The sequence below is a fragment of the Acomys russatus genome, chromosome X (assembly GCF_903995435.1).
Source record: "Acomys russatus chromosome X, mAcoRus1.1, whole genome shotgun sequence".
Lineage (NCBI taxonomy): Eukaryota > Metazoa > Chordata > Mammalia > Rodentia > Muridae > Acomys > Acomys russatus.
The window spans coordinates 6,057,481-6,082,379 of NC_067169.1; the positions used below are offsets into that span (position 1 = coordinate 6,057,481).

At 41.2% G+C, this 24,899-nt stretch overlaps 1 protein-coding gene and 1 pseudogene across 1 annotated transcript; one reads left to right on the forward strand and one right to left on the reverse strand.

Moving 5' to 3' along the window:
- The first annotated feature begins 4,048 nt into the window (after window positions 1-4,048).
- On the forward strand, window positions 4,049-5,358 carry LOC127185834 (microfibrillar-associated protein 1A-like; annotated as a pseudogene).
- A 3,287-nt stretch (window positions 5,359-8,645) lies between these two features.
- On the reverse strand, window positions 8,646-9,278 carry LOC127184667 (claudin-34-like). Its single transcript, XM_051141008.1, has one exon. The coding sequence runs from the start codon at window positions 9,276-9,278 to the stop codon at window positions 8,646-8,648; it is 633 nt and encodes a 210-aa protein (XP_050996965.1).
- Between the last annotated feature and the right edge of the window lie 15,621 nt (window positions 9,279-24,899).

Sequence of the window (24,899 nt, forward strand, 5' to 3'; positions counted from 1 at the left end):
GCCTTTGGAGATCAGGGAGTATTTGTCTGGAACCAGCAGGTGATCTGGTTTCCACTCCTGGGGATGTTTCTGTACATCTTAGGCACCAGACTGAAACAGCCAAAGTAAGTTTCTGTTTGGACCTTTTGACCTTACTGCTGTAATTCAGATCAGCAGTTTGGGGACCTAGAACAAGGTCAGCGGACTATCACTCTGGGTGGATAGGTTGGTCCCAGCTGCGTGTCCTTCCTGTCGTTTTGTAGCCAAACACTCAGCTGGATCAGATCTTCTGGAGTGTAGCTGTCTTTTAGCTATGCCTCTATGCCATAGAGAAGTGTACAGCCTCTCCCAGAACTTGGGAGATTTTTCCTGGCCTTTGGGAGCTGAATCAGCTCAGTTCTATCTGTTGGAGAGTGTAAGATCAGTGCACCATGGGCCAGAGACAATATGGATTCAAGCCACTGGCAGGATCCAAGGTGCCTGCACTTTCCATGTCCCTGTAAGCTGGGATGCACATAGATCCCTCTAGGTCAGCAATTAGACACTGCAGGCATGCCCCCTTGTCTCCTGATATCTTGGGAGATCCTGCCTGGCCTGTGGGAGCTTATCTAGCTAAGTTCTGTCTATTGGAGAGTGCAGGATCAGTGTGCCGCGGGCCAGAGACAATAGGGTTTCAGGCCTCTGGCAGTTTCCAAGGTGCCTGCACTTTCTGTGACCCTCTAAGCCAGGACTCTCAGAGATCCCTCTAGGTCAGCAATTAGACACTGCAGGCACAACCCATGTCTCCCTATAACGTGGGAGATCCTGCGGGGCCTGTGGGAGCAGTCCAAGCTGCTTTCTAACTGCCCCTGTTTGCAGGCTCAGTCCGTTGTGTCCTGCTTTATGTTGGGCCCATTGAAGGCCCATGAGTTTTACACCCACTCTAGCTATTTTTGGTGGGACCCACCGACTGTGTTTCCACTCAGCCTGGGCGGGTGACCTCTGCAATTTGGCGTGAAGTGGGTGGAGGGATTGTAGGGCAGTTTTACCCTATTCCCTGAGATTCCTCATGCCAGGGGCTCTGGAATGCCACCTCCCCACACAGTGAGTTTGTGCCTTATATGCCTGGCTGCAGCTAGCATGTGGATTCCATTTGACAGTCTGGAGAGTGGGTTTAGCACCTCTACACTGATGCTTTTCCCGGGGATAGGCCCACCGGTGGTCTCCGGATTTTGGGACCCCACTCACCTACAGTTCTCAAAATCCAGCAGTCTGTGGTTCCATTCCAGTCCCTGGTCTCCTCGCAGTAGATCAGATACAGGGCATACTGGTAGACGCCCTCTTGGAACTCTGGTGTGATAATTCTTAAAATTATATTGATTCCTCTAAGAATGCTTAAACAGTCTGGTAAATAACAAAGAACTGAACATGGCATTAGGAGTGGAGCTCAGAGGGGGGGTGCTTACTTAGCACATATGAGGCCCTGGCTTCCAATTCCAGTAATACAAACAAAGGGGTTCCAGGGTCCAGGTGTGGTGGTGGCCTTTAGTCCTACTACTCGAGAGGCAGGGGCATGCAGATCTCTATCAGTTCTGGTACAGACTTCATAACAGACAGACAGAGCTGCATAATGAGACCCTGTCACAAAGCAAATGCAAATCTACAACAAAGAGATAAATCCACAGTCAGAGCTATAGATTATTTTTCAGACAGGGTTTTCTTCTACATTACAATTGGCCTAGAACTCATGGCAATCCTCCTACCTCAGTTTCCTGAGTGCAAGCCATAGATTTTAATGCTTCTTTTCAATACTGGATGGGATAGACAGGCATAAAATAGCAAGAATATTATAGAAATGGGAAACACCATTGATCACAGTGATCTTGACGTGGCTGACTTTTATAGAAGATCCTCCCCAGTGTAACAAGGCCCCAGATTGAAATCTGTCAACCCAGGACACGGTTTTTGACCTTAAAATCTCACCCTGGGAAAGGCTCAGTGCTACAATCGATTCCTTTACACTCAGCGTAGTTACCTGCTGGCTAATGAGGACTTTCTATTGGTTTCAAGCCATGTCTGAGCAGTCTTCCATGCTGAGTACCCCACAAGCCCAGTGAATGGGCAAATGTTTTCTTCTCATGTGTACAAGGACTGCTTACCATGATTGAACATATTTTTGGTCACATGGCAAGTATTTATTTGGTATTTCTTTTTCTTTTTTCGAGGTAGGGCTTCTCTGTGTAGCCTTGGCTGTCCAGTACTCCCTTTGTAGACTGTGCTGGCCTAGAACTCACATAGATCCACCTGCCCCTGTGTCCCAAGTTCTTTGGTTAAAGGCCTATGCCACAACATCCTGCTTATTTGGTTTTTCAAGACAGGGATTCTCTATATATCCCAAGATGTCTTTCAATGCAGTCTATAGATCAGATCTACCTACATCGCCATGCCTGGGTTGTATTTTTTTTCTGTTCTCCGCTATATGCCTTTGAGACAAGTTTTTATCAGTCTGATTTTCCTTGACAGAATCTCCAGGAATTCAGCCATCCAACAAATCAGGAAGCCAAAACAGAAACCTCAGCAGCAAAACCAAAAAGCAGCAACCTTCTTTGCCTCCATACCCTCTTGGGGCTCTCCCATTTGTAAGCTTTCCAAACTCCCACAACTAAATTCTCTGCAGCTGGCAATGATCAGGTCCCTGCTAGTGCAGGAGAGAAACCATTCACCTGCTAGGCAGCAGCCTCCTTTCCTACACATGGGATTAAAGCAAAAAAAAATTCACTTTAGATTGGTGTGGTGGTTCACACCTTTAAACCCAGCCCTCCAGAGGCTGAGATAGGCAGAACTCTATGAATTTGTGGCCAGCAAGGTCTACAAATTGACTCCTGGATTACCAAAGATACACAAAGAAATTCTTTCTGGAAAAAAAACACAACAAACACTATTAACATTACAGAACTAGGTTCAAAAGAAATTAGAACTCTCACACCTCTAGTCCAGAAACTGACTTTTTCTATAACATGGTAAAATAAAAATAATTTTGAGAACAAACAAGAATTATATTTACAAGGTCCAGTCCGTAAGTATTTGGCAACCTCGGAGAAAGTTTTCTATTATCTATCCTATCCTTCTAAGTCCAAAGATTTTACTAGTATTCCCAACACCACAAGTGACATGACAGCATTGGATCAAAGTTGCATGTTATCCCCTGCCCTTCAGATATGTGAGTCGAGTTCTTGCACAGTATGCCACAAAATGTTTAAGGAGTACACTGCCAGGACTGTCAGAAAGTTCTTTCCCATTGAAGGCTGCCTAGACAGGAGCAGGCAAAAGTGGGAGTCCTGTCAGAGAAGAGACAGCCCCCTTCTTATTGGGAGTTGTCCAGGATAATGACAAACATTCCTCCCTCAGCCTCCTGCCATCACAAGAGCTGCCTATGATTGCAGCACCTCCACTCCAGTCTCAGTCAACCATTCATACTGCAGGTAAAGGCTTCCCTGCGATGGACTCCTTTGTAAATTTAGCAGGGAAATGGCCAGACCTCTCCTGAGAAAGGACCAGCAACCAGGCCCTTTCCCCATATGACTGTAACTATCACAAAGGTGATCTTCAGACCTTTAGTAGGACCCATCCCAGATAATGCGAATTTGAGGTGAAAACTCTGAGCAGGAATAACAAGCAATCTCTGGCCAGGAAATCTCACCAACCCCTGACCTTCCTGCAAAACTCCAACAATCCCCAAGAAGGGGGAACTGACCAATACCTGAACTGAAAATCCCACCAATCCCTGAGCTCCCCAAGATCAGGATTTGACACCCCATTAATCCTCACCCTGGAAATTTCTTCCCTAGAAATCGCTGCCCCCTATAAAAAAATAGAAAAGGGCTGTGTCTGGCCAGGTCCCTTGTGTCTTCTCCTGGACCAGGACTCCTGGATTCATCCCTCCTCTCCTGGATTCATCCTGCCAATAAATCTCTTACTACCTGGAGATGCGCAGTCATGTTGAATGGAACTAGGTGAGAGGCAGTGTTCTATTCCTCCGTATTAGCCATTGTGATTTAATCAAATTTTTGGAGCCTCCACAGCCATAAGCATGTCCTTCACAGGAGCACTCATGAAGCAGCCGCCCATCCAGTTTACAGATGGGACTGTCCCAGTTCGCAATGACTAAGGTGAGATTTCAATGGAAAAAATGAAGGTAAGATGTTATGTGACTGGAAAGAGGCCAGATTATACCCCCACAGAGTCCTTAAATGAAGAGAATGAAGGCTTTTGATTCATTAGGAATGCTGATGAACAAGAAGCAAAGCCTGTGCAAAATGGGGAGGATTCACCCAGTGATCCCAGACTTATGTTTTTAGAGAGCCATAGCAGAGAAGCTGTGGAAGAGAGAATGGCTTGACAAAGGAAAATAGTGGACACTGAAGTAGTAGGAGAAAGTACTCCAAAGTAGAAGTAGATGCTTGGTGCATGGATGAGAAAATAGAGATGAAGAAGAGGAAGAAATTGGGGATGAGGAAAGAGAGTGGTCCCATGGCATGATGCATCAGTGAGCTACAGAGAGTTAAAAAGAAGAGATGAAATTCATGGAAATGATAGATGAAGTAAGTTCTGGGGAGGAGTTAGAGTCACAGTCAGAGTATGAGGAGTACATTCACATTGAAGATGAAATGGAGCTTCAAATGATGCCTGTCTTCATTCACAAGGAGGATCCAGTGACAGTTCAAGAACTAGAAGCTGAAGAATTGAAACAGAAGAACTGGAACAGTATGCAAAATGCACAGCTGGGTAGCTGCGCAAGAACACAATAAAGATAGTAGAGGAAGATACCACGGAAGAGCTAAAGGAGAACAAGAGGTCCCTTGCAGCCATTGACTGACTCAATACTGACAAGGACAACAACGAGGAGGACTTGGAGGCATGGCCAGTCTGAGAGTTGAAAAGAATCAAGAGGGAAAGGGAAGACAGAGAAGCTCTCGCAAAGGCAAAAGCTTGTATAGAATGCATGTGAATCCTGAGTTAAGAAGAAAGGCAGGGTGAATTTGGATAAAAGCAAAGTCATTAATAAATAAGCTGTTAAAGGCAAATACAAGTTTTTACAACAGTATTATCACCGATGAGGATGGATGAGGATGAGGATGAAGAATTGTACAGGAGAGATTTTAGTGCACCTATTCTGGAGGACCATTTCAACAAAAGCATTCTTCCAAAAGTCATGTAGGTCAAGAATTTGCACATTCCGGCAGCACAAACTATACCCACCTTGTGGAACAAGATACCACTCCCTTTGACTCTGTCTGGGGCTAAGAGAGTGCCTAGAACACAAAGTTCTTTAAACAGAAGGCAGCTGGGGTATGTGAAGTATTTGAGCCACCATTGGTCAAGAAGAGGAAAACTACCTAGGCTTCAACTACTTATTCCAACTGTGGGTTACAAGGAGATCTGGTCCTCAATTTTCTTTACAGATTCTTTATATGTATCTTATAGAGCGCCTTCTAGACTTGATGCCATAACTTGTATTTAAAACTGGAGTTCAGACAATTGTCCTGACTGGTCAGCTCTTCTAACCAATTTCAATCTAAATTACAGGCTGTGACCGTTATCTGTCAGCTCTTCAGCATTCAAATAACATTCCATCAATCTGAATCTGGTATTCGAAAGGTCGGTATTTGGTTGTTGCTGAACCAGGCCTGCTATTCTTCCAAAAGTCCTGAGTTCAATTCCCAGCAACCATAACTTGCTCAGAACAATCTATAATGAGATCTGGTTCCCACCTTCTGGCCTGCTGGATCATATGTACCACAAAATACCGTATAAATTATAAATGAATCTTTTTTAAATTGCCTGTGGAAGTATTTGGGAATCAAGATTCACTGTTTTGAGGGAAGACAAAGATCTTTTGAAGGACAGAAAGATCCTCAGTTTCTCATACTTATGAATGGCTAGTCACAGAAGACCTGAATGTTGTGTTTTGATTGTAGAAATTGAGAAACCTGAGAAAAGCAGGTTCATTGCAATGCTGAGCACACAAAGCAAATGGAAAATAGGTTGGCGATGAGAGCATCATTTGCAGGAGCTGGCTTGGGTTTGTTCTTTCCTTGATGTAATCCATTCCTGAAATTTTTAGGAAATTGGCTATTTCAATTTTACAAATGAGGAAACTTGTTTATGTTCACACAGGAGAAATTATAAGCCTTGTGTTGGCTTTAAAAATATTTATTTATTTTTTCATATATTGAGAGAGAGAGAGAGAGAGAGAGAGAGAGAGAGAGAGAGAGAGAGAGAGAGAGAGAGAGATTCTTACATTGTAAAAAAGACTGGGAAAGAATTAACCATGCTTTCTGGGAATGTGTATCATAGTAAGTAAGGGTAAACCAGTATGAGTGGCAGAGAGCCTGGATAAGTTACCATTTGTTTGTTTTGGCAATTCAGTGTGAAATGACTTGTTGAGGCTTGCTCTGTTTTGGTAGCTTAACTATACATACTTTTATTTTAGGTCCACAGCCACATCATCTCAGCTCATTGTGGATGTAAAATAAATCTCTATACAAGGTCAGGTTGCCTATAACTATGTTTAATGTTACATGAGAAAATCTGTGGCATCATTGTTCTCAGAAATTGCCCAACCATAAGCCCATCTTCACCCAACTGCGAGGCACACTTTCAAGGTCATCTAGAACTTTTTTTTTTTGCAAAATAACTTATTACAAAATGAGCATTTGTATCTTTGTTCATAATAGGCAAGGTTTTTAAAATAGATTTAATATCTTTAGTTTTGTGTCCATATGAATGTGTGTTGTGTGTGTGATACCAGCCAAAGCTACACTGAAGCCTTGTCTAAAACTGCAACAACATAGCCCAACTTGACTCATGTGCTATTACTTACAGTAATTTTGTAACATGTGTCAGAAATGGTCATGTAGCAGAGTAAATGGAATTAACTTACATGTTAGTAGATTGAGGGACATTGGTAGATGATGGCAAAATTGCCCACTGTTTCATTATCATCTTATGAAATTCATACTACCTATGAGGAGGAAATAGCTATGTTTTAAAAGTAGAAGCAAACACATGGTCAAAAGTAGGAAAACGAAGCTGGGTGGGTGGCACATGCCTTTAATCCCAGTACTCCAGAGGCAGAGGCAGGCGGACCATTGTGAGTTTGAGGCCAGCCTCATCTTCAAACCTAGTCCAGGACACCCAAGGACACACAGAGAAAACCTGTCCTGAAAAGCCAAACCAAAAAAAAAAGAGGAAAATGAACTGGGGATGGTGGAACATGTCTTAAATATCAGCACCCAGGGAGACAGAAACAAGTGTTGTTCAATGAGTTTGAGACCATTTTTTCCTATAGAACTTTACTCCTAAGAACCCCAGGAAACATGATTTCTCATTAATTGTTGCAATTTACAATTGTTCTACAAAAGGTGAGGATCCTCCTTTCTCTTGCATTTTAAACATTATCTGAATTTTAGAAGGCTCTTCATAAAACCGAAAGACATTAGGAAGACAGTGACAAACACACCCACACAAAATGACTTTTTAAATTGATAATATGTTAACTAATTAAAATGTTGTTATCCAATAGTTTTTTTTATTCAGGTTTACTGGAGTGGCTCCACATCACTGTGGGTGGTGCCCCACAAATCCTAAAAGAAGTGGATATGCTTTCCTTATGAAAGACAGGTGATTGCATCCCAGAGGTCTCCACATATGGAGGTTGGAGATACTGGAGTTATAGAATATAATATTTCAATCACCGTGACACCACATTCGCAAATCTTAATACTCATTTTCAGCTTTCCTTTGGGGACCCCAGGGATGAACAATGGAGAATAGGTGTCGTGGGAAGTCTCTGTACTAATGGCTATGCCAATTACCTTGTTGCAGACCTTCATGTCCCTCAACATCTTGTCCCTGCCTCCCAATCGGTCCTGACCTTTGTTAACATTCTTAAACAGGAAGACCAATACCAGAAGACCTTCAAACCACTATTTCCTGGCTACAGTACATTCCGTGTGCTGCTAACCTCTTTCCCTTCACCATGCACACCAACTCTTCTTTTTCTGTGCTTCTCTTTCCCAAACATTATTAGCTGCCTTTCCAATTAATGCTGCTGCTGGGGCTGAAGGCTCTGTCACTTCAGAGTGTGGCTTGGGGTGAGGTGTCATATTTATATGGTGTCTTGCTCTCCAGGACTGGAAATAGAGTAAGGCTGCAGAACCCTTAATCTTCTTTCACTTCTTATAGGTTGTTTCAAGGGACATCACATAAATTGAGAGGCCAGCATGGTGCAAAATGAAAGGGATTTTCCTTTTTTTAAGTTATGAAGAATTAAAGTGGGGAACATTAGGCTTTACAACCAGCAGGTTACGATAACGATGTAAAGTTTCATATATTCTAAAACTCCATTATATATATATTATATTTCTTGATCATTTACCTTCCTGCACCAGTAATAAAAATCCAAACCTCATACGACTAAGCAGAAAAGATTTTATTTAATGAAAATCCATAAGTCAATCAATGAACTACTGAAACAACCAAGAGAGGAAATATAAGAGGAGGTCCACTTGTCCTCCTTGGGCATGAGCTTGAGTCTGGAAGTTTTAGGTGTATATCTGAAGAATACTTGTGATTAGTCCTTGTACTTTTGGATTTTCAAGTCTATGGAAGATGGAAACTTAAGTTTAAATGATAGAATACACTTCGTACCTTGAGGGAAGAGTGAAAGAAAGGGCAATGGTGCCACCTACTAGAAATAAGAAAGAAGAAAGAGTTGCCATTGCCAGTGCAATGCCAACTTTCTGTGTATCTGGGAATGAGGGTGTGTGGAAATATGGGGGGAAGGCAATCCCATCCTTGCGAACAATGGATACATAATTGTACAAGATGGTAAGGAAGACAAAGCTGCTGGCAATGATGTTCAGAATCCCTGGAAGACAGAATGGATTGTAGGTGGCTTTCTTCCGGAGTCTCCCTGAGTACAATTTACAAAGTGCAATGATGTCAGATATTGCAGCAAGCATGCCGAGACGGCTGGAAACGAGTAGCAGGTGTTGGGCCACTCGAATATCCAAAGGAATGAAGGTGTCCTGGTAGCTGTATTGATAACACACTCTGACAATGCTGGAATTCTTTTCCTGGTGGTGAACGCAGGTTCTCCACATCCCGACTAAGGTCATGCTGGGCTTGGAGTCCAATGGATCTTGAAAGCACCACACTCGCCACTCGGGGAGGCCCATAGAAACACTACAAAGGAACCATGCTAGAGTAGCCACAGCAAAACCTCCTAGCTGCAGATTGGCATGGTTTCTGACCATTGGCATGGTGACAGTGAACACTTGGTAACTGCAAAGAAACACATGACATCATAAGGATGGGATTTTCAGTCCTGGGTGAATGTCTCCTGTGGGATCAATACCAGGGGAGAAGGGTTATGTTGAACAAGTGAGCCTTTGACCAGGAAATCTCCTTCACAGAATCTGTTCTGATCAAAGTCAGAGAAGGGCCACCTCTTTGGCAACATTTTCTAGCAGGTTGGTAATCCATACCACAACATCTAAGATAATTTTTTTATTGCTACTACCAAGACTGTTGATTGTTCTCTATATCTTGGCAATAATGCCCTATTGCTGAACACATCAGTTACTTATATCATCAAACGTGGAAGCTTCATCCAGACTGAGTAGCTAGAAAGTATTTGTATGCTACAGGAAAATAAAGGTAACCATCAATAATATTTGGGTTCAAATCCTGAGACATACAGTAATGACTTGCTTTTAAGATATACTGGTATAATATTTCTAAAAATGTTATGTTGATAACCAGCCACTTTTTATTGGACTTAATATTCACTCCATGACATAGGAACCCTATTTGACACTAATGTGGACAAGACCCTGGGATAAGGTCACAGGCATAAAAGAAACCCTCATGCTATCATTTTGCTAGAGGAACATAGCAATAATATGACTCGTAAAATTATACGATGCTATGCTAAAAATTGATATCTAATTCATCACTCAACAAAAATGCTTCTTATGGTCAACAGTAATAATACAGAGACACATAAGCTGAACAATATAGAGAATAAATGATTTTGGAGCATTCATGCTAAATTGGATGTCTTTATAAAATCCCCTCCCTTTGCAGGATAGGAATTGATGTGGAAGAGGAAGAACAATTCATAGAACTAGAGGTGGCGGATTAATAAAAATAAACAGCATCTTCCACACACAAACAAGGCTGATGCACACATGAACTATGAATTTGCCAGCATGTGCAAGGCTTATACAAGTTAAAACCTTAAAAATAAATACAAAGAAACTGCGGTGGATGTGGGGCCCAACACCTGACCAAACAGTTATTTGTAATTAGTACATCCTAGGACATGGAAAATAAGTTATATATAATAAACTATCACTGGGTAATCAACCTCATCTCAGAGTTAAGACCATATACAGTAGGAGTCTACCAAATAAAAACAGACTTCATTTTCAGATACAGACAACCAAGCAAGCATGAAAAGAAGCATGCCTTTGCAAAGACACACTCCATAGAAACTACTTAGTGCCCAACATACCATTTACTTCAGTTTTCAGGTCCTCTCAAGACAGCATTAACCCAAGAGCCTTTTGCAGACTCTGGCTACACTGAAATGGTAACACCATAGTAAATTAGGGACATGCCATACAGGTGCAGGTGATAGAATGATTCCTTATAGATTTGAGGAGAGAAATTCTCATAGGAGTGGCAAATGGATCATCCTTGTGCCCATTACACTGAAATGTCAGTCCCAAAAGATCAAGCAATATGCGATTCTACTAAAATGAACCCTGATACAGTCACATCCAGACGAAGATAGTCCATGGGTGTTTCTAGCAGCCAGAGCAGTGAGAAATGATAGATGAGAATCAATGAGGACAGCATTTCAGTTGGAGAATGTGAACACTGGTGACATTTCCACGTCCCTATGAATATACACATAACCACAAATCTACATCTTCAAAGTCTTATGATATACATGCTTAAAAACATTAATTACATCTACAACAAGATGGATGGAGCTTCTACTTACATGTGATGCTGTCTCCAAGTGAAGACACGTAGCCAAGTGACCAGTTATGTGGCACAATGTGGAACTAGCTGGATCAGCACTGCCAAGGAGGACAGAGCTTTCCTCGTGTGCCCTTCAAGGCTAGTTGCTGACTTCACAGTCAGCTGTGAGGTAACTGGCCTGCTTCAAAGTTCTGAGACCTTTATTGTGTCATCAAATTCTATCATTGAGCTCATCTTCCACATTTCAGCCTTTAGTGTGTGAGTGAAAAGACACTTTGGGTGCTAACCACACAAGGTTTTCAATTTCTAGTGCCATATGTTTTCTTATGCAACATTTGAAGTGTTTGATGTGTTTACTCATGTGTTTCCCTGCTCATAGTCAAGACCTACCTGCATCAAGACTGATTCAGCCCTGTTTGCTGTGCAGTACATGTTTAGTTCTCTTTGAGGATGATTTCTAACCTTTTCATTGGGGGCAGTGACATTTTAGAAGAGTCACAGCCATGTATAGATCCAGATGCCAACAGAAGTGGCATCAACATCCCAGAAAATATCCTGCTCGATTCATTAAAGATTCTCACACAGATCCAGTGGTTCAAAATAGCCAATGAGTTTAGAGCTGAGAATAAATGGGAAATACCCTAAATCAAATATAGTAAACGTATTCTGTATACCACTGTTGATTATGATAAAAGCTAATCCACATTATGTCGAAATGTATTGAAGGATGTTTCTCAATGCTGTTTAGTGAATAGTATTTTATAAAAATAGAGAAGGAAAGGGGATAAATGAAGGGGGAACAGAATTTAAGGGGATGATGAAATTAGTTGCAATATGGCATATTTCTTATTTTGTTTTTGTTTTTGAGTCAGTTTCTACATCGAACACATAGGCAACTTGAATGTGTAGTGAATTGTCTCTGACACCAGGACACTGCTGTTTCAGGCTTGTTCTACCATGGTATTGATAAGTTCTCTTATTAGCTACTTTTCCATCTCTGTGATAAAATCCCATGACCATTTTATAAAAGCAAGATATAATTTGGGCTCATATTTCCAGACAGACAGTCCATGTTGACAGGGAAAATGACATCAGGGAATCATGATGGTAGGGAACCGTGAAGATAGGGGAACCGTAATGGCAAGGCAATCATGATGGCATGGGAACCATAATAGGAAGGCAATCATGATGGCAGGGGAACCATGATGGCAGGGAACTATGATTGCAGGGGAACCATAATAGCAGGTAACTATTATGGCAGAGGAATCATAATGGCAAGGCAACCAGGATGGCAAGGGAACAAGGAAAACAGCGAAACCATGATGACAAGAAACTGTCATGGCAGGGGAACTAGGATGACAGGAGAATGATTATGCCAGTGGAACCATAATGGCAGGGAACCATGATGTCAGGAAACTATGATGACAGGGAACCACGATGGGAGAGGAATCATGATCCAGGGAATGAAGATGGCAGGATTTCCATAGTGTAGTGGTTAGCACGTCTGCTTTGCAAGCAGAAAGACCTGGGTTCAAATCCCGGTAGAACTGTAGTTGAGCAATGGACTTAGTCTTTTGAAACAACCCTCGATAAAAAACAAAACTTGGGAACGATGTTTTCTTGTACCTACATATTTCCTATCACCTTTCTGGCTCTAATTTGAAAGGACAGACACCTCTCCTTCACCACCTACAAAGCTGCCTTGGCTTCTGTCTTCCCCACCTCAGAGAAGCTTCACCAGTAACTCCACCCATCAGCCCTTTCTACTGAGTCAGGACAAGCTGACCCCCAGAACGTCCCAGGAAAATACATCAACATGGCCACACTTTGACTGCAGCTGAAGTTTTTAAAGGTTGATTGTGACATTGATTTAATATCTTGTTCAAATCCTTAAGTGCTTTTTGAGCTCTAAAAATAAAGGCTAAGAACAAATGCATAGTTCTTTTCTTTGAGTGTAGCTGGAGGCCTATTGGAATGAATGATCCTCTCTTGAAGGAAGAATTTATATTTAGTTTAGAATAAATGCTCTAGTGACCCATGTTGCAGAGATTCTGAGGCCCCGAAGACCTGGGCAAACATACTACTCCTGTGCTTCCACATGATTGTGATATGAGAACTTCAGAGAATTGATTTAGCAGGATTCCCAAATGAGCACTTTCTGTAGAGAAGCTGTTCTTGCTCTAGTGACGTCACAACAGGCATAGGTTGATCTTTGTACATTTCAATTCCTGGGCTTGGAGTGTGGTTGGTAATATGCCCACCTGTTGTTCTGATGCATAGACAACATATAGGATCATAATTCTTATGTATTTTTGGTTTACTTTTAAATATTTGTATGTATCTGTGTCTGGACAGGAGTGTTGCCTGGTCCAGGAACTGGACATGTGGTTGTAAACTGCCTGATATGGGTGTAGGAAATTGAAATGAGATCCTCAGAAAAACAGTGTGTGCACTGAAGCACTGTACCACAGAACTGTAACTTCTAAACTGTACGATGCATGTTATCACAGATTGGGCCCTTGTGTCTTTGTTCATATTAGGCAAGATGTTTAATATAGATTTAACATCTTTAGCTGTGTGTCCATATGAATGTGTGCCGTGTGTGTGTGTGTGTGTGTGTGTGTGTGTGTGTGACCAGCCAAAGCTATAGTGAAGCCTTTTCTGAGACGACAACAACATAGCTCCACTTGACTCATGTGCTATGACTTTCAGTAATCATATAACATGTGTCAGAAGTGGTCCAGTAGCAGAGTAAGTGGAATTAATTTACATGTTAGTAGAAAGAGGAGTGTGTGGAAGATGATGGCAAAATTGTCTGCTCTTTCATTATCATCTTATGAAATTTGAACTTCCTACAAGAAGTAAATTGCTGTGTTGTAGCAGTGGAGGTAAACACATGGTCTAAAGTAGGAAAATGAGCTGGGCCTGGGGTAACATGTCTTGAATATGAGTACTCAGGGAGGCAGAAGCTGGTGGGGCTCAGTGAGTTTGAAATCAGCCTGGCCTACAGAACTTTTTCCTCCTCAGAACCCCAAGAAACGTGATTTCTCATTAGTTGTTGCAATTTACAGTTGTTCTATACAAATATTGAGGCCCTTCTTTCTTTCTGTTGCATTTTAAACATCATCTGAACTGTAGAAGGCTCCTCATGATCCAGGAAGCCATTAGCTAGATATTGAGAAATATAGCCACACAAAATGACTTTGTAAATCAATAATCTGTTAGCTAAATAATATGTTGTTATCTAACAGTTCTTATTATTCAGGTTATATAACAATTTATCAACTAGTCTCTTAATTAAATCACATTTGAAAATATATAATAAACATCAATGGCAGAACAGCACATTCCTTCCTAGACACAGAGAAGCAATAATAAGAAGCCTTTGATCTTACATGGCATTTTCTCCTTGTCCTCGGCCACAGCACCACCTAACTGAAGTGGAGAGCTGGCCTAGCATCAGGGGATTAACTTGAGCCACTGGCCTCACTAAGCATCGCATTCCATTTAGTTTCTTAGGTCTTTCACTCAGCCCTATCAAATTAGCCCACACAGTATCATCCCTCAGTAAGAACTCTCAGAAGGTATTGTTGACATCAGTTGGTTTGGCAAAGAAGGTACTTGTGTTATTCAATCTTTAAATGTATGTTGAGTAATGGAAGGAAATAGAAACTAGAGTTGGAAGACCACGGTCCCTAATCCTTTCTCCAACAACACTTTCTGGACAGTGACTCTGAACCATTCCTACTGAGTAAACATAGCCTCTATTTGTAAGGAAATGTTATAGAGTGTCCTTTCCTGTGGGAACCTGGCAACTTGGCTCAGCTGTTCTGTTGTCACATGCCTTTACTGGAAAAACATTATGCTCCAGTGAGCTGACCACAACTTCCTGTTCTTTGTTTTGATCCTTTGCTGCCATGGTTATAGGTCAGGTGCCCTGCCCCTCCCACCTGGATGAATTTTCCAACTTGCATCTGTGTAATTTTCCACTTGCATCGACCTGTATATAAGGGTCAGCTTTTCCTCAAACAAATGACATTCTCTTGATGTGAATGACCCACTGTCTTGTCGTTCTTTAATCCACAGTCCCTCACTTGACCACTCAGGTCTACAGTAGCCTGGGCCCTACAAGTGGAGGTTTCAGCGAGATCCGAGATCGGGATAGAGGAATTAGTGCTCATGCATCTCCCCAGGGAAGCTGGCCAGTGCCTCACTGAGGTAAGTCGTGGGTGAATTGGAAATGGGTACCACAAGCTCTTCCACCATATTGGTGGATCAATTAGTAAAGTTACTTAAGGACCAAGGCACCGGGATTAAGCATAAGACAGCCAGAGATTTTAATAAGACTGTGGAGAGGAGTGGTCCTTGGTTCTTGGTGTCAAAAGGTCTTACTCTGTCTGACTGGGACCAAGTTAAGACTGATCTCCAGAAAGCCTTGCATAATGATGGGTCAGAGAACATTCTGGTTGCCACCTTCTCTCTATCGAGGCTTGTTAAAGATGCTCTACAGAGTGAGGATGACAGAATTAAAGAAAAAGTTGGGGAGGTTGAAAATGCTCTAAATGAAATTCAGGAAGAGGAATCCGTAAGATCTCTTGCGCCCTCCGAGGCTGCCTCCTCCTCCTCCTCCTCAGAGGAATCAGAGGAAGAGTAAGTTAAATTGGACCAGGAGATTAGAGCATTGAAAAAGAAACTTAAAGAAAGTAAACTGAGAAACAAGAGTAATATGAGGGTGCCCGCATATAATCCCGACTTCCAGAGTAAAATATCTACAGCAGAAACCTTGACACCAACCCATGGAGTTATATCCCCAGTCGTAGAAGTCCCACATCCAAATCAACCTGGTCAGATGCAGGGGCAGCATGAGCCATTACAATTTAAAGACATCAAACAATTGAAGGGGGCAGTAATGGCCTATGGTCTTCATGCTCCCTTTACAATAGCTATTTTTGGGTCCTTTTCAGGACAATTTTGACCGATTGTGGGAACCTCATATAGTTTCTTGTTCTCCTTTGTTGATGGGAGGAACAAACAAACAAACGAACACAAGGCGATTTTCCCATTAAAAGTCAATTTACTCAATTTAATATTTTTCAAACTTCACCCTTTAAAATGCACAATCTGGTACTATTAACTATATTCAAGTTGCTGTGAATAGATTAACAGAATTTTTCTTGCAATACTGAAACTCTACATCCATCAACCTTGTTCCTCCCATCAACTTTAATTTTAATGGCTATGCAATAATGGTAGTTGATTATGCCGGTTATTGATGTAAATACTCTGTCTTTGTTTTATGATAGGAATCCAATGTGAACGCACTCCCCATATTCAAAGCAAGTCTTTCCATCTTGAGCTAAGCTACTCCTCCAGCCTTACTATGTGTTTTGAAGAATCATCCCATTTCTATGGCAGCAGAATTCTCTGAAGAAGCCTTTATTATCACCATTTTATAGACAGAGATTTTGCCTTGTGTTCACACCAGTACAAATAGCATCTTTCTTCTCCAATCAATTTGGGGATCTGTGGCCTTAGCCAGCTTCCTCACTTTTAACATTGTGATTATTTCCATGTTGTCATTATCTTGTGTAACCCGAACGTTGTACATCTTTACAGAGAACTCAGCCACCGCCACCACTACCACCACCATCACCACCACCAGCATCACCTCCACCATCACCAGTACCACCACTTTTATACATGAAACATAAGATAAAATATGAAATATATGATGTGTAGTATGTGCCACACAACAAATATTGTATGGAGATGTTTATTATATGATCATTGGGGGAGGAGGAATGGGGGTTGCTCCAGAGAAAAACAGAGAGAGGCAGACAGAGAAAGAGAGAGGAAAGAAGTAAGAGAGCAAGAGAGAGAGGCAAGGTGCTTTTGTCCTATTTTTATACCATGTAGGCGGCCAGGTCAGTGTCAGACAGGCAATGGCATCATAAGTTGCTAGGAAGACAGCAGCCAATATTCTAACCACCACCACCATCAACAACAAAAATAACAACACCTTGAGCACGACCTCCTTCACCTAATTTTTGGTTTTCCTGGATGATCAGTTGTCAAGATGACAGCAAACTCTTCTGGGATAGGATAGTCTATAACATTTCCTTACAAATAGAGGCTATGTTTACTCAGCTGGATCTGTTCAAGGTCACTTTCTAACAGATGTTGGAGAAAAAATTAGGGACCGTGGTCTTCCATCTCTAGTTTCTATTTCTTTCCATTACTCAACATACATTTAAAGATTGAATAACACCAGTACCTTCTTTGCTAAACCAACCTATGTCAACAATATCTTCTGAGACTTCTTACTGAGGGAGGGTACTGGGTGGGCTAATTTGAGAGGGTTTGAGTGAAAGGCCAAGAATTAAATGGAATGAGATGCTTAATGAGGCCAGTGGCTCAAGTTAAACCCTGATCCTAGGCCAGCTCTCCACTTCAGTTAGGTATTGCTGTGACCACGGACAAGAAGAAAATGCCGTCAAAGATCAAAGGCTTCTTATTATTGCTTCTCTATGGCTATGAAAGTACATTCTGAGTATATACCATTTGTCTCTTTTTGCTTCTGGGTGAACTCACTCATTATGATAATTTCTAGATCAATCCATTTGTCCACAAATTTCGGGAAATCCTCGTTTTTAATAGATGAGTAGTATTCCATTGTGTAAATATACCACAGTTTCTTAGTCCATTCTTCTACGGAGGGACACTTAGGCTGTTTCCATGTTCTGGCTATTATGTATAAAACAGCTATGAACATGGTTGAGCATATGTCCTTGTTATGTGGTAGAGCATTTTCTGGGTATATTCCAAGGAGTGGGATGGCTGGGTCTTGAGGAAGCCCTATTCCCATTTTTCTGAGAAAGTGCCAGATAGCTTTCCAAAGTGGTTGTACTAGTTTGCATTCCCACCAGCAATGAAGGAGTGTTCCTCTCTCTCCACATCCTCGCCAACATGTGGTGTCATTTGAGTTTTTGATCTTAGCCATTCTGATGGGTGTAAGATGGAATCTCAGTGTCTTTTTGATTTGCATTTCTCTGATGACTAACGAGGACGAGCATTTCTTTAAGTGTTTCTTGGCCATTTGATATACCTCTGTTGAGAATTCTCTGTTAAGTTCCAATCCCCATTTCGCAATTGGGTTGTTTGGTTTTGTGGTGTTTAATTTCTTGAGTTCTTTATATATTTTGGATATTAAACCTTTGTCAGATGAAGGGTTGGTGAAGATCTTTTCCCATTCTGTAGGCTGTTGCTTTGTTCTCTTGACAGTGTCTCCTACCTTACAGAAAACACTAGTCCAAGGGATACGTACCATGAAAATCTTTACTTACCAAGAAAGTGGGTCAGAGGAGAGGACATCCGATTGAGACTTTAAGCAAGAGTAGCATGGAAGAAAGAGGAAATAGTAGGACCCACAGGGTCCTGGAAACCTACAAGAAGAACTTTATGACAGGCAGATATGGATCCTAGGGTCCTCCTCAAACTAAGGCACCAGCCAAGGAGAATATAGGCAGTAAGCTTGGAACCCCTACCAAGACCTAGCCAACGAACAGGATATTCTCCACCGTTGAGTGGAGAGTGAGATCTGACTCTCACACAAACTCTGGTGCCCCTTTTCTGACCATGTCCCCTGGATGGGGAGACCTGGTGGCATTCAGAAAAAGGATAGCAATTTACCAAGAAGAGACTTGATATTCTAAGAGCATATATAGGGGGAGGAGGTCTCCCTCAGTCACAGACATAGGGGAGGGGAGAAGGAGAGAAATGGGAGGGAGGGAAGAATGGGAGGAAACAGGGGAAGGGCTAACAATCGAGATGTAATATGAATAAATTAATAAAATTAAACAATGAAAAAAAGAAAGTACTTTCTGTATTGCCATTTGTGTCTAATATATATTTAAAAATGTGATTTAGTTAAGAGAATAGTTGATAAGTTGAAATATAACCTGAATAATAAAAACTGTTGGCTAACAACATATTAATTGGTTAACAGATTATTCATTTAAAAAGTCATTTTGTGTGACTATATTTCTCACCGTCTTGCCAATGACTTTCCGATTTCATGAGGAGCCTTTTACAGTTCAGATGATGTATAAAATGCAACAGAAAGAAAGATGGGCCTCAACATTTGTATAGAACAACTGTAAACTGCAACAATTAATGAGAATTCAATTTCTTGGAGATCGTAGGAGCCAAAGTTCTATAGGCCAGGCTGGTCTCGCCCCCGTGAGGCCCACCAGTTTCTGCCTCCCTGAGTACTGATATTGAAGGCACAAGTGACCAGCCCCAGCTCATTTTCCTACTTTTTAAGTTTGTTTGGTTTTTTGAGACACTGTTTCTCTGTGTATCCTTGCTTGTGCTGGACTAGAATTATAGATCAGGCTGGCCTTGAACTCACAATGGTCTGCCTGCATCTGCCTCTGGAGTACTGGGATTAAAGGCATGTGCCACTCACCTGCCTCCATTTTCCTACTTTTGACCATGTGTTTTCTTCTACTATTACAATATAGTCATTTCCTTCTCATAGGTAGTCTGAATTTCACAAGATGATAATTAAAGAGCAGGCAATTTTGCCATTATCTTCCAGGCACTCCTCTATCTATTAACATGTAAATTCATTTCATTTACTCTGCTACTTGACCACTTCTGACACATGTTATATGATTACTGAAAGTCATAGCACATGAGTCAAGTGGGGCTATGTGGTTGTAGTTTTAGACAAGGCCTCACTATAGCTTTGGCTGGTCACACACACATGGCACACATTCATATGGACACACAGCTAAAGTTATTAAACCTATTTGAAGCATCTTGCCTAATATGAACAAAGACACAAGGGCCCAATCTGTGATAAAATGTGTCGTACAGTTTAGAACTTACAGTTTTGTGGTTCAGTGCTTCAGTGCACACACTGTTTTTCTGAGGATCTCATTTCAATTTCCTACACTCATATCAGGCAGTTTACAACCACATGTCCAGTTCCCGGACCATGTAACACCCCTATCCACACCAGATACATACAAATATTTAAAAGTAAACCAAAAATACATAAAAATTATGATCCTATATGTTATCTATGCATCAGAACAACAGGTGGGCATATTACCAGCCACACTCCAAGCCCAGGAACTGAAATGTACAAAGATCAACCTAGGCCTGTTGTGATGTCACTAGAGCAAGAGCAGCTTTTCTACAGAAAGTGCTCATTTGGGAATCCTGCTAACTCAATTCTCTGAAGTCCTCATATCACAATTACGTGGAAGCACAGGGATAGTATGCTTGCCCAGCCCTTTGGGGTCTCAGAATCTCTGCAACATCACTAGAGCATTTATTCTAAACTGTATAAAAATCTTTCTCAAAGCGAGGAATATTTATTCTAATAATCCTCCAGCTACACTGAAAGGAAAAGAACTATGCTTTTGTTCTTAGTCTTTATTTTTAGACTTCAAAAAGGACTTAAAGAATTGAATAAGATATTAAACCTGCAAAATGACTGGAAACATTTCTCATGATACAATAACCACAGAGGCAAAGCCTGAGTGGCTTCTAAAGACATCAACATTCAAAGGTAAGAGAGCACAGTCTTCTGCAGCTTCCTTATTAAAGATGTTCTGGATGCAGGGGATGGCCACCTCACAAGGTTAACGAGAAACACATTTAAAGAAACTGCTTCATTAGCTCCACCAAGGCCTTCCTTTAAAACCATGCTCAATTTAAAGGAGTCACCCAAGTAAAATTTCCTCATTTCCCCCCTTTGATCAAAGATCAGCATAGCAGAAATTCTTGATTAGGAATTCCACTTTCCTGTTTATTTTTTAAAAAGATTTTTTGCAGATTTTTAAAATAACGTTTCACTACTGCTTGTAAGTCAATATGTTTCTTCCACGGAATTCCAGAATTAGTAAAGTAATTATCCATTTACAGAAGTTGTTTGCCAGGTTAAGTGGAGGGATGCCCAGATATTATTGATAAATAAGAGAGTAAGAGGGGCAATGTTTTTCTCTCTGTTGTTTAGTATATACACTTGCAAAAAAGTAGAAAGTGGTGATGGGTGAGATATTTAAATATTTAAATGAATCTTTCATATAGCAAACTATGAAATGTAACACCTTATAATAATAATGATGATGATGATGATGTTTAAATAAAGCAGAAGAAAGAACACATTTAGAAAAAAATATATTAAATCTATGATCACAATCAACCTTAAAACCTTTAGCTGCAGTCACAGTGTGTCTATATTGATGCGTTTTCCTGGGAAGTTCTGGGGGTCATCTCAGGAGAAAGGGCTGATGGACAGAGCTCCTGATGAAGCCTCTCTTAGGTGGGGAAAACAGCAGCTAAGGCTCCAACTTACTCTGCATAAAGTAACTGTGACCTTGGTGAAGGAGAGGTGTCTGTCCTTTCATGTCAGGGACAGAAAGGTGTTAGGAGAAATATAGGTACAAGAAAAATAAGATCTCAAGTACTGCATTTTATCTAGGGTAGTTGCAAACAAGTGAGTCCATTGCTGAAGTACAGTTCCACTGGGACTTGAACCCAGGCCTCTCTACGGGCAAAGCAGATGTGCTAACCACTACACTATGGAAGCCCTGAGGATGTGAGAAGTGAATAGTAACCTTTTCAGACAGTACAACCAGATTCAGCTAACCCACAGGAACTCCTGCCTTTGGCTGTGGCCCAACCCATTCTCAAAGCTGCAGAGTACAAAGGTTAATTTTGACCCTGGGCTCAGGAATTCCAGCAGCAAGTCCACCTTGTAGCCTGAGCATCGGGACCACCTGAAACTGGCCTTGAGCCCAGGCTCAGGTCCCTCTAATTTCCTGACTCCAAAATCACCCTCAGCAGCACAGGCCAGTGGGTGTTTACCCTATTTAGGTACAGATGCCTCTGGCACCTTCCTTCAGCCATGCCTTCTTTTCCCACTCTCAGGAACTGGACTGACTTGTTCTATGGAAAGTCAGCAAAATATCACTTCCAGTGGCTCTTAGCTCTGGGTGTGGAGGACCAGAATGCTGCTGCTGGGGTTGAAACTCGGGCACTTCGGAGTGTTGTTTGGAGTAAGGTGTCATGTTTATAATAATATGTATCTTGTCAGAAATGGAAAAGGTCTAAGGCTACAGTCCTCTTACTTTCCCCTCACCTGTTCCTTGTTGTTTCAGAGGAAATAGCACCGTGCACACCACATAACTTGAGAGGCCTGCCCTGTGCAAAATGAAAGGGATTGTCCTATGTTTTTAGGTTATGAAGAATTCAAGTGGGGGATATCCGGGGCTCTGAGTCTCCTTCTAAGAAAGTAAATTTTTCGGACTCTCCATCACCAAGAGCTCTCAGGTGGGTTTATTGCTTTTCGTTGTCTGGTTTTATCTTCTCTGAGGCTCCTCGTTGGATCTTTGTCACTATCTGAGGATTGCTTCCCACCCTCAAGCTTAAATAGTTACTAAAACCTATCTGGGGGTGTCTTTAACTACGCTGGTGGACAAGACCACTCTCCTTTTCCCTGACACCTTCCTCTGAGGATGGAAGGATAAGGAGGATATGATACTGATTACAAATAACACGGCTCCACAAAACCATGTTTTTCTGATAATGATGAGGGAAGAAATGGGGTGTGGTATATTTGGAAAGAGAACAAATGTGGAGGTGAGTGGAATTTTAGTCCTGCTGTGGCTACTCAGTAGATGTTCACTCAGACTAGCGAATTCAACAAGCTTTCTCCCATCTCCTTTATGAACTATAAGGGTTAGACTAGACATCTCTACTTCTGCTCTGCATCTAAATGTCAGGTTCATAGAAAAGTGAAGGCATTTGTTATTATTTTTTGTTTGTTACTTTACAGATCTACTGAAAGCTTGCGATTAGTAATATCTAAAGGTTATGTTGTTGTTTTTATTGCTTCATAAGATCAGATGACTTATCTTTCACACTGCCTTCAAACTGGCTGTGTAGCCAAAGAAGACTTTGAATCCTCCTGCCTCTACCTCCCGAGTGCTGGGATTAATGATTTTGTATATGTGTATATATGCCATGGGTGAAAATGTCAGCCAAGGTCAGAAGAGGGTGTCAGGTCCTGTGGAGCTAGAGTTTCTTGTGGTTGTGAACTGCCTTATATGGGTGCTGAGTACAGAACTCTAATTACTCTGTAGTGCCTGTGCTGTGTGCTGTGGCACTTACATGCTTGCCTGTTCTCCTTCGCTCTACACCACACACACATGAAAGACATCAATAAAAGGCTGTCAGGTGTTAAGAAGATGTCTTCAAAATAATATCTTGTTGCACTAGGAGTTGAGTCCTCTCCAGGCATAGGTCAGTGCACTAGACACTCATGTGACTGCAAATCCAATCTCTTTTAGCAAAGTCCTTGGAAATGTGTTCCAGGTATGCCTAAGTGTGGTACTTCTCAAATTGAGTGTGGTGTGGGGACTGTACAACCCAAATACATCAGTGTAATTTTGTGAATAAAAGTTGGCATGTCAAATGTATATTTAGAAAAAACTATGCTTCATTCTCTCTTTCTTCGTCTGTCTGCTTTTCTGTCTGTCTCTCTTTTTGTCTCTTTTCCTTCATTGACCTTTCTTCCTCTTCATTGTCCTGCTTCTCCTCCTATTTTTGAGACCAGGTTTCTCTATGAAGTCCTGGATGTACTGGAACTAGACCAGGTTGATAGAGTAGACCAGAAAAGAAAATCCTCCATGCCACATAATAATCAAAGCACTACTTATACAGAAATAAGAAAAAAGATTAAAAGCAGCAAGAGAAAAAGGTCAAGCAACTTACAATGGCAAACTTATCAGAATCATACCTATCTTTTCAGCAGAAATTACAAAAAGCCAAAAGGGCCTGTGCAGACATCTTACAAACTCTAAGAGACCAGAGATGCCAGTCCAGAGTACTAAGCAAAACATTCAATAAGCATTGATGGAGAAAACAAGTTATAGTTATTCCACAACAATGTAAATGTAAATCGTACCTGTATAAAAATCCATCCGTACAGAATATTAGAAGGAAAACTCCAACACAAGGTGGCTAACTATACCCAGGAAAACACATGAAATAGGTTACTTCACCTTCACAAAACAAAACTTAGACCAGCACACAAGCACACTGCCACAACCAAGTCTAAATACAGGACCTAACAGTCCCTGGTCACTAATCTCTCTCAACTTTAATGCTCTCAACTCTCCATTAAAAAGACACAGGCTAACAGAATCAATGCATAAACAGGACCCAACAGTCTACTTCTTAGAAGAAACACCACAGTCACCAAGGTAGACATTTCCTGAGAATGAAGGGCTGGAAGAAGGTCGTCCAAGCAAATAGACATAAGGAACAAGCTGGAGTAGACATCCTAATGTCTAATCAAATAGACTTTCCTAACTACACTGTAAGTCCTCTGAGAGCAGACACCATGGTTCAATTCTTCCTGTAGTTTCACTACATGGATCTAAGGTATAAACATCGAACAAAGGAGTAAATGATCATATTGTTGCAACCTGTTAGTGGTCATTTAGAAGCCTTTGCTCTGCAGATACCTAAGAATGATACAACAAAAAGGTTCTACTCCTCAACTTAAGGTCTTAATTATGGCTCACAAATGAAATGATTTTCAGTTCATTGGTATAGAATTCTGTATATTGATGAAAAATACGTTTAGTTTCGAAACATTGACATAGAATTCAAATTCAAGTTTATTCTTCACACTTAGGAAATATATTTCTATTCTAATGTAAGGTAGTGTACCAATACAATTCAATTCTAGTACAAGGTTTACTTCCAAAACTTTGAAAGTGCTATTGCAGTCTGGTTAGAATACTTAAGTAATACAAGTTAATTGTTAATTCATCAAATCATGGTCATGTCAATTACTAGTC

Excerpts from the sequence above, each read along its gene's own strand:
- LOC127184667 (XM_051141008.1), bottom strand. The coding sequence starts at position 9,278 with ATGGTCAGAAACCATGCCAATCTGCAGCTAGGAGGTTTTGCTGTGGCT.